Raw genomic sequence first — 12,127 nt, 5'->3', positions numbered from 1 at the left:
ATTGTTGTATTTTCGATATTTGTTTCAATTTCCATATCTTCATCTATTGGCTCGTCTATTGGTTCGTCTACTCCATTATTGACTATTATATTGTCATTATTTATTTCGATTTCATTTTCTTCATCATCATCATCATTCACGTATGGTATAAAATTACGCTGATTATCTTGTCTTTTCTCTTTATTAAATGTAGTTTCGTTTTCATTGAACTTAACATCTGTGGATATTATTACTTTATTTTCTTTAGGATCATACAGTCTGTATCCCGAGCCACTGTATCCAACCATTATATATTTCTTAGCTCTTGGTTCTATCTTTGCTGGTCTGGGTAGTGTTACAGCCCATGCTTGGCTGCCAAAGACCCTAAGTTTTGTTAGATTGTTATTACCAAACCATATCGTTGCTGGTGCTTCTCCATCTAGCGCTGCGGTTGGACTTCTATTTATTTCGTAAGCTGATGCTGTAACTGCTTCACTCCAAAGACATTTTGGTAACTTGGTTTCTGCTAATTTGGTTCGTACTTTATTTAGAATATTTCTGTTCATTCTCTCTGATGTCCCATTCTGTTGCGGCGTGTATGGAGTAGTATATTCGATTTGAATACCTTTGTTGTTACAGTATTGTTTAAATTTATTTGAACTGAATTCACCTCCATTATCTACTCTTAGCCGTTTCGTTTTTAGTCCAAATTGGGTTTTTATAAATTTAATGAAATTTATTATATTATTTTCAGCTTCATTTTTAGTTTTTAGTAATCTTACGACAAGGTAGTGTGAAAAGTCGTCAATCAGAACCTGAAAATATTTGTGTCCATATATACCAATAGGATCTATTGGTCCACAAACATCAGAATGAATTAGATCTCCAATTTCTCTTGTGTTGCTTTTCTGATAGTAGAAACTTCTTCGTGTACTCTTACCTTCGACACAAGTATCGCAGATCTTGCTTGGTACTGGCAGGTTTAATCGTTTTAAATCATTATAATTAATATGACCAAGTCTCTTGTGCCATAAGTCATTATTTTCGTTTGTAAGATTTGCATTTTCAATGTTTTCAAGTTCAATTAGTTCTAGTTTCAGTAAGTATAAGTTGTTTGTTTTATTTCCTTTTATGTAAATATCGCCCTTTTGTAATTCTACATTTGTTTTCTTGAAGGTGATTTCAAAGTCTTTTTCAGTAAGTTTATTAATCGATAATAAATTATGTTTCAATCCATCAACCATTAGCACTTCAATTTCAATTTCTAAATTTTCATACTTGGCGTTTACAATTCCCTTCCTTCGTGCTATCAAGTATTCTCCATTGGCGATTTCTATTTTAATTGGTATTGGCATTTCTTTAGTTTTAGTCACATATTTCTCACATTCTTTCTTTAACATATGGTTTGAGGCTCCTGAATCTAGAATAAAGTTATCTGTATCTTCTATTGCAGCCATTGCTATAAATGCTACTTTGTCTGTCAAATAATGTGGACTTTGTCCTCTGTATGAACCTCTTGTGCCTCTTGGTGCACTTCGATATGATCTTCCTCTATAATTGCTCTGTCCTCTATAGGAGCTTGTGCCGCGATTGGGAGTTCGACCTCTTTGTTGATTAAAATTATTGGAGTAGCAATCAGTTGTTCTATGACCTCGTTTTCCACATTTGAAACATGCTACAAATGTCACTTCGGGTTGCGATGATGATTGTTTACCGTTATTCTTTAGTTCGGCGTCTAATAGTCGGCTCTTTACAAATTCTGTAGTTAATTCTTTATCTACGCTCATAGTTTCTAATGTTGTAATGACGGTTTCATATGAATCTGGTAAAGTAAGTAATAAGTGAGCGACTTTATCACTTTCATCTAGTTTACAGCCTGCGGCTTCCAGTTCGCTTATAATTGTGTCGAATTTCAAAAAGTGGTCTTGTAGATTCCCGGTGCATTTTAAGGTCAATAGTTTCTTTTTTAAATATAATTTGTTGAAAACGCTTTTTCTTTCGAATATTTCTTCCAACTTCGTTAACATATCTTTGCTACTATTTGCTTTTTTAATTATATCTAAGTATTTATCGGATACGTATTGTACTATTGTTGATTTTCCTTTCGCGTCACTTTGTAGAAATTTCTCTTTTTCTTTTGCCTCGGTGGGCGGATTATCGGTTAATACCTTTGCTATGCCTTTCTCTTCTAGTAATATTTTTATTCTAAATTTCCAGTTTGAAAAGTTCTGTTTATCATCCAATTGTGGAATTACATTGTGATTCGACGTAGCCATCTTTTATTTTTCGCCGTTGTGGCTGAAAAATTTGAAATTATCGGTACTTACCTCGTTTGATTTTTCGCTCTGGGCTTTTTATTTATTTAGCATATTTACTTTAATTGTTTATTTATTGCCCATAACCTTTTGAGATAGGATATTATGGAAGATTGAATTTATTAATATTATTGAAAATAAAATTAGCGTAATGACATGTTAGTTTATTCTTTCAGATAGAAATCAAATATAGAATAGGATTGTAAAATCTTCGCTGGTCTCAGGTGTTGTAAAGGTGGTGAAATAATAAGTGGACTGTAGTATAACGCTGGTTTACTTTCAAAATTACAAAAATACAAAAGTAGCAAAGTGGATTGTCGTTGGGATTCAAGAGATGACAAAGTAAGTTTTTGAAAGCTCTATAACTGTCAAAGCTTTGAATATAAAATTGCCATAGTAAAATTTGAAACATAGAGATTTGAATGATGATTGAATTTGTACGTTTAATTGCATATTTTAATTAAAAAATAGACAATTTGAATAATATTAATTGTAAGAACATATTAATTGATACATAAAATTAAATTATATTAAAAACTGTGAAGTTGATTTTTATTGCCGACATTAAAATTGAGCTTAAGAAAAAGGATCAAAAATGTATCCATTTTTGAACGTTTCTGAACATGCTCCCGGCCTTGAAGTCTAGATCTTCAATTATTTGTCGACAGGGAGAGAGCAGATGTTGTTGTAGGCTCGTCGGATGACCCTTCTCTTTGTCTGCATGTTTTTGTTCCGCTTGCGACGCCGTCGCTGCCACGAATGCCTCGGACGACTCGACCGGTTGACAGAAGAGAAGAGGTGGCAGTTTTGTCCTTCACGCCAATCAGAACGCCTTCCTGGAGTTCCTGTTGATGAGTGCCACGAACGTTGAATTGACGAAGTCCTGGAGGCAGTAGTCTGTGGGTGTGGCACGAAATTTGTGGATCGTCCTATAAGGAAGTGGGAAGGAGTTAAGGAACCGAAGTTACTTTGGTCGTCTGACATTAAAGTCAGCGGTCTTGAGATTGAAATTGCCCTAATTTGAATCAGTAGTGCAGACATCCCTTCGTATGTTATGTGCAAATGCCGTGTTAAAGAAAACTGAATGCGTTCGTATACCTCCAATGACGTCGATGCATTACCAGACATTATTGTCTGCGTTTTACCCTGGCGCGCAATGAATCGGCGCAAGGCTGCAATGAACGCATGTTTATTTAAATGTGAATCTAGCTCGAGTTGCACTGCTCCCATGGCAAGGCACACAAACTCACAAATAATCCCGTTTTGGGTGAATATCAAGATTGGATCAGAATAATTGACTCCAGTCTCAAGAAATGAATGTTGTGACTCAATGTCACTGAATATTGAACTGAGCAACACTGGATGTTTGAGGTCGTAATCGTAACTGGAGTTGCTCAGTCTTCCCCCCTCACGGACGAGATTGCCATCGCCGAGAAGCGGACAAAGAGACCGTGAAGGAATTGGGTCTCCTTGAGCCTTACGCGAAAGTAAGTTATTGGGACGCTCGAGCTCTTTGTGTGTAATATAGCCCTTTTGTTCGGCTTCTGAGCGACGCTCCACTGAAAGAGACGTAGCTGAAGCATGCTGACGTGAGTGCCCCAGGACTGCAGGCGACTCCTTTAACTGCATGGAAACTTTGAATTGCCTGTCAGGATCAGTTTTTGTAAACTGCTCCTCACAAGCGTTTTGTTCTGGCGTCAAGCTGTGCCTAGGAACAATTGAATGTAACTCCCGAAATAGCGGGACGTGAATATTTGAATCTGGTGGTATTTCATGTGAATTGATGAAGTCTGAGTTGTGCGCCTTGACAACGGTATTAGCAGCGCTTACCTCCGACTCATTGACGACAGAATTACGCCGCGAATGCTTTTGGATCAGCACTTGCGCAGACGACATGCTCGCGAAGTAGGTATCTTCGAAGAGAGCCCACTCCTCTCTGATATCCCCCTCGCTTGTTGACGCAGACAACATCTCGATATCCGTCTGTAATGCATCGAATTCATCGTATATAGGCACTGTATTGTCGAATCTTAATTGTAACTCGGCAAGCTGCAAATCACTTAATTGCGGTTTGGCTGCTAGATTCGAAACGAACTTTTGAAATGTAATAAGTTTGCCTTTAATAACCCCGCGCTTGTAATTTAGTTTCCTTAAATCTTGTTCATTAGACATTGTGAATAAAGGTATAAAGTAATAACCCTACTCAAATAAAATAGCAATAATATGAATTTAAACAAAATTTGCTCTGCGAAATTGCCAGGCGTTTAATCTTAATGCAATATGGATCGGAGGTGCAATAAAATTATGTAATCACTTAATTACCTTGTTTACTTCCTCCCGGCACAATGCAGTTTGCTATAGAAATCGATTGACTAACGTGTTCACGTGCGGTTATTTTAGTTTTAAATTGAAATTAAGCTAGTGAATTGATTAATTAATGAATATTGTGATTAATGAACAGTTAGGTATCAAGATGAAAGTGAAATTGTGAAATTAAATCTCATGTATTGCTATGAAATGTGCTAAGAGGTTATATTTGCCTACAATTATGAATACCGTTAATGAATACTATTGAATTGAATATCTACTTGCTAAACTGAATTAAATAATGGCAATGAAGACTATGAATCTACTTTCTGCACTAGATGGAAAAGTAGTGAATATATTTGAATATGTTTGAAATGAATGGATGGTGCAGCTACAAAGGAAAACAAAGGAAATGTAAATGGAATAAAAGGAAAAGGAACGATCTCACTTTTTCGTGCTTGTCCTAGTTCTCCTTCTGGATTGACTGCTCCTGGATTCTGAATCTGGATTTTGGTTGAAGTTGATCCCCACTGGATGCTCCTGGACTGGTCTGGTTGGTGCTGGATGGGCTGAATTCCGTAACTGACTCCTGGTTACGGCTGGATTCCCTCTGAAATGGGATGCTCCGTGTGTCCGTCGCTGCTTTGTCCTGACTGATGGGACGCAATGAATATCAGCTCTGGAACTTGCACGTAGCTGGATGTGCCCTGCGCCAACCTGGATGACCCACGGCTTCACTGGAGAAGGTCCGTTGAATAGATGGAGCTCGACTCGATGCCACAATCTTGCCTTCTCGCAATTCAGAGGCTTCGTAAGGACCATGTAAAATCTTCGCTGGTCTCAGGTGTTGTAAAGGTGGTGAAATAATAAGTGGACTGTAGTATAACGCTGGTTTACTTTCAAAATTACAAAAATACAAAAGTAGCAAAGTGGATTGTCGTTGGGATTCAAGAGATGACAAAGTAAGTTTTTGAAAGCTCTATAACTGTCAAAGCTTTGAATATAAAATTGCCATAGTAAAATTTGAAACATAGAGATTTGAATGATGATTGAATTTGTACGTTTAATTGCATATTTTAATTAAAAAATAGACAATTTGAATAATATTAATTGTAAGAACATATTAATTGATACATAAAATTAAATTATATTAAAAACTGTGAAGTTGATTTTTATTGCCGACATTAAAATTGAGCTTAAGAAAAAGGATCAAAAATGTATCCATTTTTGAACGTTTCTGAACAAGGATAAAGACAATAAAGTATTGCCAACACAAAATACTACTTTAACACTTTGTGGTCCCATGTTGGGTGCCAGTGTAACAGAGGGGCTGGTGAGTATTATATTCTTCGGGCTGGATGGTGATGGAGCCTCTCGCCACAGCACAGGAATCAGGAGAAGGAGTTTGAAGTCAGATTACACTCAAGGCATTATTTGTAGGGCAGGTGATATATTTTATTTGTAAAAAGAAAGTCGACTGAAATAATTTAACCGACGCTTTATTTTATCCTGCTAGCTATACTATTTACATTGTGGAGTACCACAGGGTTCCGTATGTGGCCCCGTGTGTTACTTAATGCATGTAAATAGCTTATGTGGAGTTCTGCGAAACTGTTCCGCACATATGTTTGCTGACGACCTATGCACCCTACGCGCAGGAACCAATATGATAGAAACTTGTCGTCTAGTTCAACAAGACATAGACTCAGTGGTAAAGTGGTCACATGACAATGGCATTATATTGAATTCAGATAAAACTAAGCTCCTAATTATACAATCGCCATATCTAAGCCCAACAGAAATGCCACTCCCTATGTATACCTATAGCTTTACTTGTCTTCATAATAACTTACACGATTGCCATTGTAAACCAATAGAAAAAGTTGATTGTGTTACATATTTAGGTGTTAAAGTAGATTCCGCATTTTCTTGGCAACAACATATAAATTATATCTGTAGCAAACTTAGAATTTTATTAGGAAGATTTTACCACCTTAGCTTTAAAGTACCAATTAATGTATTAAAGTGCTTATATTTTGCAATAGTTGATTCCGTGTTAAGCTATGCCCTTGATTGCTATGGTCTCACTTTTAAATCGTATATAGATAAAGTAGAAGCGCTACAAATTAGATTCTTAAAGTTACTCGTCAATAAAAAAACTAGAAACAGTTGTAAAGGTAATTATAATAAACTATTTAAAATTTGTAAAATACTCCCGGTCAGTTTAAAACACAAATACCTCTTAGCAATTAACAACCACAGCAATAAAGAGCAAATCTCGACACGAGTAGAACATAAACATAATACAAGATCAGTGGCTGTGCAAAAATATGAAATACCCCGCGTCACCAATTATTACGGAGACCGAACTCTAAAAAAAAGGTTGCCATATTTCTTAAACAGTCTTCCAGAAAATATCAGGCTCGAGCCCAATAAAACTAGATTTAAAACAGCAGTAAAGCAGCACCTATTGAAAATGCTTGGGTGACAATTGCATGCCTGTGTCTGCAAATGTCACCCAAGTAAAGTAAGGTATATCTGACTATATTAGTTAAGTGTATGATGTTAGTTTTTATAATATTTTACATTGATTACGTATGTAAGTAATTATATCAGAGACTCGCACCTGCAGACAAATCTGTGTAAACAGTTTTGCAGGGAACTGAATTAGATCGTAAGGTTATTTCTTGTATTAATAATAGTAATAAATAAATAAATAAATAAACATGCGAGTAAATGGTATAAAACAGTTTGATAGGGCTAAATGTGTAGGTATACTTAAAACAAACAATTATGGATCTTGATGTTGGAAATGCAGGAATGTCAATCGATGATGATAATGAGTGATGTGTATCATCATTAATACGCAAAGTCGTAAAATAACACTGTGTGCAATATCAATATAGTTAAAGCGCGATATCTGCACACTGGTTTTATTGCAGCGCCCTTGTCTTTGGGACCTAATTTAGTTCAGAGTCTTCTCCTTCTTCTTTCTCCATGCCTCTTCCCATTTCATTTGGGGTCGGCTCTTTGAATATGCTTCCGCCATTTGGCTCTGTCATTGTAGGTTTAATCTACTAACCGTTGCTGGTATTTTTAGCGACTGATTCTCCAGATTTCTCCACCAGGTGGCTTTCGGGGGTCCTGATGGTCGTTTGCCTATGTAAATTTCAAGAGCAATTTTTACCGAGTGATATTTTACTCGACGCATTACATGCTCTTACCATAGGAGTTGGGCTTTCACGGAGTTGGCTTTTGTCTGGGATTGTCGTTTTTAGGGCCGTGAATGACGATTGGCTGGAGTTTAAAGCAAAGTGTAAAATTGTAGGTACCTAGTTAAAATGTAATAACTGTAATAAGTAATAAACATATTTATTTTCATCTGCCTAGTAATTCTTTATTGATCTCCGCTAGAGTCTTTCCTTTAGTTTCCGGCATGGTAATGGCGCAAATAAGAGTTCCTATTGCGTTAACTAAGGCAAATGTAAAGAATATAGTGTACATGCCGAAGCGTTCCGTAATCGGCGCGAACAAAAGTGTTTGTAGCCCAGCGAGAGACCAGCCGTAGGTAGAGAGAAGGCCGAGAACTTTGGTCCTCATCTATAACAAAAAGAAATGTTATAATAAGTTTGACTTGATAATATTTATGAATAACAGCCTCTTAGCCTAGTCGGTATGTAGTGACCTATAAAGCAAGAGGTGCCGGGTAAAAATCCTGTTAAGTGCATTTTACGAGTATGTGTGTGTTCATCACAGATATACATTTGTATCTGAGTTATGAATGTCAATGGCTACATAATACCGTTCGTGGTTCACACGACACGCCTTGGAAAACAACAAATTTGCCTATTTGTATAAGACATAAGACGAGTGTAAGTGACTGAATTGAAGAGTGCGAGTGACTGGAAGACTGCGTGTTTGTGTCTGAGATGTGAGTAAGAAGCCTGAAAAGTATTCAATGTTGTTATCTAAGACGTAATAAATAGGTACCTGTACGTTGAACATTTCCGACATAACGATAAACGGGAGAGACATCATCTGCCCGCTAGCGTACAAGCAGACCCCAATACACGCGACCGGTATCCAGGGCGGCATGGAGCCCCCGTTCTTCACCACGAGCAACATGGCACCCAACACAGCCAGCGGCGTTCCGGTGAAAATGGCGCTAACCATTATTAAAGGCTGAAATTTATAAATGCATATTTAAGATTTGGCATTTGTTATTTTTTCGGGTTATCTAATTGTAATAGGTAGAACATGGTCAAACTTAAAAATCAGTTGATAGGGTAAGTATATAAGAGGAGGAATATTTCAAATACACACTGATTTATATATTTTTAATCACATAATCGGATTAGACTCTGTCTACTCTATACCTCGGTATGATACTAATTATTATCTGAAAATTTTAAATATATATTATATGATAATCATAAGTGCTATGTTAGGTATTACCTTTCTTCCGAATTTTTCTATTGTAACGGCAGATATTAAAGACCCCAACGTCATGAGAATGGGAAATGATAATGCTTGTAGCTCCGGAGAAAATGTCACCCCCGATTGTTTTAAAATAACTGATGCATAAGCAACAATGCCATAATTGCCTCCCAAGTCCAGCATAGTCATACAAAGGAAGGATAACCCAAGAGCTCTCCGTGACACCTTGTCTGATACTGAAAGAAAAAACGCCTGTACATTGGTACTCACTCGTAACATAATATTATCGTCTAGCCGCCCGTACGTCAAACTTTGTCAAGCAAAATTAAATTTTATTTTGTCAACATAAAGTTCAAATTAGAATGGAACAGGAGACCTTTTTATAGGTCTCTGGGCGGCTAGAGGTTATTAACTATTATTTGACACTAGGTTCTAGTTCGCTTGGGATATTTAGGTTCAGGATTTGATTTGGCTAGTTTTTATGTACACGCTATATTACCTAAAAGTATTTGTCTATATTACTTTTCTAACTCTCCATTCCATATAATTCTGTGGTCAAAAGCCTAGCTTTTTCAATCCTACGTTTTTGGGGAATCGCGAGTTTACACTTCGTGGCAAACTATTAGTAGTTTATATTTACGGATAGACTTCCATGTTACTGCTGGTAGATTCTCCGACGCCATCATTTCGTTTTGTAATATGGTAATGTCTCGCTCCACTTCTTTGTGGTCTTCTTCCACTCCTCTCAGCCAAGCCATCACTTTTGTGGCTTCCTTAATACAAAAGGACAATACATCTTGTATGTTGTCTTAGACTTAATATGACTCGCTGCCTATGTTAATTAGAGAGTCACTAAAATATTTTATGTAATTTTTACAGCAAACGACGAAAAAAGTTATTTTGTTCAATATTTACAAATGAATATATAGGTACCTACCTAATGATATCTTATAAAATGAGAAACTATCACCTCAACTTTTCCTGTCTTCACTAAGAACGCAGGTGACTCCGGTATTTGGAACAGCGCTATTAGATTTAGAATAGGAAGCCACACCACTATCCAGAGTACCGTGTAGTATTCCATGTATGCTCCCATCGCGTACATTATCACCAAACCGAGACTCTGAAAAAAATTAGGCATTACAACTTGAACAGTGTCTGGGAAGGTGCACTTTGGTACCTAATTAATTACTCTTAAAAATAATCTTGTAATAAATACTTGTTTTCAAGGAAGCAAAGTTGTTAAAACTCGAGCAAGCGTTGCATGTGGTCTAAAAAGTGGAATCTTAAGCGAACATTATTCCAACCTGCAAAAGAATACCAGAGCATCCCAAAACGCCTCTTATAGAGTCCTGTGCAATCTCCTTTACGTATGTAGGAGATACGCAGTACACGCCTCCGCCAGCGATACCGCAGCAGGCCTGCGCTACCATTAGGCATATGGGGTGGGCTGACACAATCTTCAATGCGAAACCGAGCTGGAATTAAAAGAAAGACCCATTGAATACAACTTTTCTGAAATGAGACAAGGTAAAAATACTAGCTGAAACTTTAATTCACTTACAATCTGAGGAATGACTATCAGAATCAAAGTCTTGCGGCGGCCTATGTAATCGGCTATATATCCGAATATTACTGCCGTGGTGATAGCGGTCATGCTGATCAGACCAGCGACCAGTGAGATCTCGTTCGTGGTGAGCGGCCGGCCGCAAGGGCTACGCTCCGACTGCAGCGTACTGATTGTGGGCGACATCCAACCACTTTGCAACCCGTATGTGAGGATCATTGTTGTTGCTAAAATAATACAGACGCTAAAATTTTCAATGAAAAAGAAAAGAAACACCGACTTAAAAATGGATAAAATATGAATAATAAAAATATACGCTAGCAACTGTTATTTGTGGTTGCAGTCAGGTTGCAAGCAGGGTTGAAGTCAGCGCCAAGCCATATCTTATAAAAGCGTCAACACACTGTCGAATATTTTACTGGAGGAAAATGGAAATCCCTTCTGAGAGCCCTATGCCCTGATGAGGGATAACAGGACATCATCATCATCATCATCATCAGTATTTTACTGTTTGCCAAGGGATGTAAGGGTTTTTAATTTAAGCTCGAGTTAGAAATAGGCAAGTCCTTTCATCTGAGATCTGAGTCCTGCTCTGAAAGTGGAGCATTACTTTCCAAGCACTTAGTAAAGTTTATTTTTAAGATTAGCACGAAAAATTGGTGTTAATGGATTTGTCGTATAGTTTATATTCTGATATATACATGCCGATTAGATAAATAACGATCAATTCTTTATTACTTACATTTGTATATTATTTTATATTATTTTATAAGGGTTTTCCTGTTAACTACCGGAACCCCAAAAAGCACCTGAGTGCGATACCTGTTTTACTGGCGTGTCGTGGTAAAGTAACATTTGAGCATTCGGATGATGACTCTTGCGTTAACTATTGCAGATTAAATGCGGGTGATGTTACTGTCAGTTTCCTTGATAGATACTTAGATGGATATAACGTTTCAATCGCGACAGCAGTGCGACAACGACAGCAACTCAATGGGGTTGGCCGGTGGAAGTTTTTAGCAGATGGCGCCATCATAGCTTGCCCCGTCAATCCCTAGAATTATGTCAAATTTCTGTTTTTTTAATACCCTGGATGCCACCCCTCATAGAAAAAGGGGCAAGCTATGATGGCGCCATCTATGCAAACCTTTGACAGTTGCCAACCCCATTTGTCAAGGAAATTGACAGTGACAACGCTTGTTTCCCGCGCGCTGCTGTAACGCTACACCATCGCTACACTCGCTACAGCAAGTGCAGCAACAAAGTTGTTGCATGCAGGTGCAATCCGAATGTAACCTTTACACAAGTCGTTACTTACCTAATATGTATTTGACCGTAGATAATACAGTATTAGTAATAAATAGTATACTTACAAATAAAACCAATAATCCATTGCTTATGGACGGAACCATTTTTGGTATTTTGATCATTCGCTGTCATGTTTATCATACCAAAATAAAAAGTATTTGATTGTAGATATAATCCACAAGCGGGAACTTATGATTTTCACTAGTGATAGGTA

General features: G+C 37.3%; 1 protein-coding gene and 1 long non-coding RNA gene across 2 annotated transcripts; one reads left to right on the top strand and one right to left on the bottom strand.

Annotated features, from left to right (window-relative positions):
* The first annotated feature begins 4,874 nt into the window (after positions 1-4,874).
* On the top strand, positions 4,875-5,765 carry LOC134666623 (uncharacterized). Its single transcript, XR_010098532.1, has 2 exons — positions 4,875-4,947; positions 5,122-5,765. It is a non-coding gene; the product is annotated as an uncharacterized LOC134666623 (long non-coding RNA).
* A 2,177-nt stretch (positions 5,766-7,942) lies between these two features.
* Positions 7,943-12,127, bottom strand: LOC134667027 (facilitated trehalose transporter Tret1-like). Its single transcript, XM_063524333.1, has 8 exons — positions 11,979-12,127; positions 10,603-10,832; positions 10,346-10,516; positions 10,009-10,161; positions 9,679-9,811; positions 9,057-9,274; positions 8,592-8,783; positions 7,943-8,201 (listed from the first exon to the last, which is right to left on the bottom strand). The coding sequence occupies exons 1-8, from the start codon at positions 12,052-12,054 to the stop codon at positions 7,980-7,982; spliced, it is 1,395 nt and encodes a 464-aa protein (XP_063380403.1). The 5' UTR covers positions 12,055-12,127; the 3' UTR covers positions 7,943-7,979.

This window comes from Cydia fagiglandana, chromosome 8 (genome assembly GCF_963556715.1).
Source record: "Cydia fagiglandana chromosome 8, ilCydFagi1.1, whole genome shotgun sequence".
NCBI lineage: Eukaryota > Metazoa > Arthropoda > Insecta > Lepidoptera > Tortricidae > Cydia > Cydia fagiglandana.
Note: the sequence above shows the minus strand (reverse complement) of the source record. Positions and strands in the feature narration are given on the sequence as shown.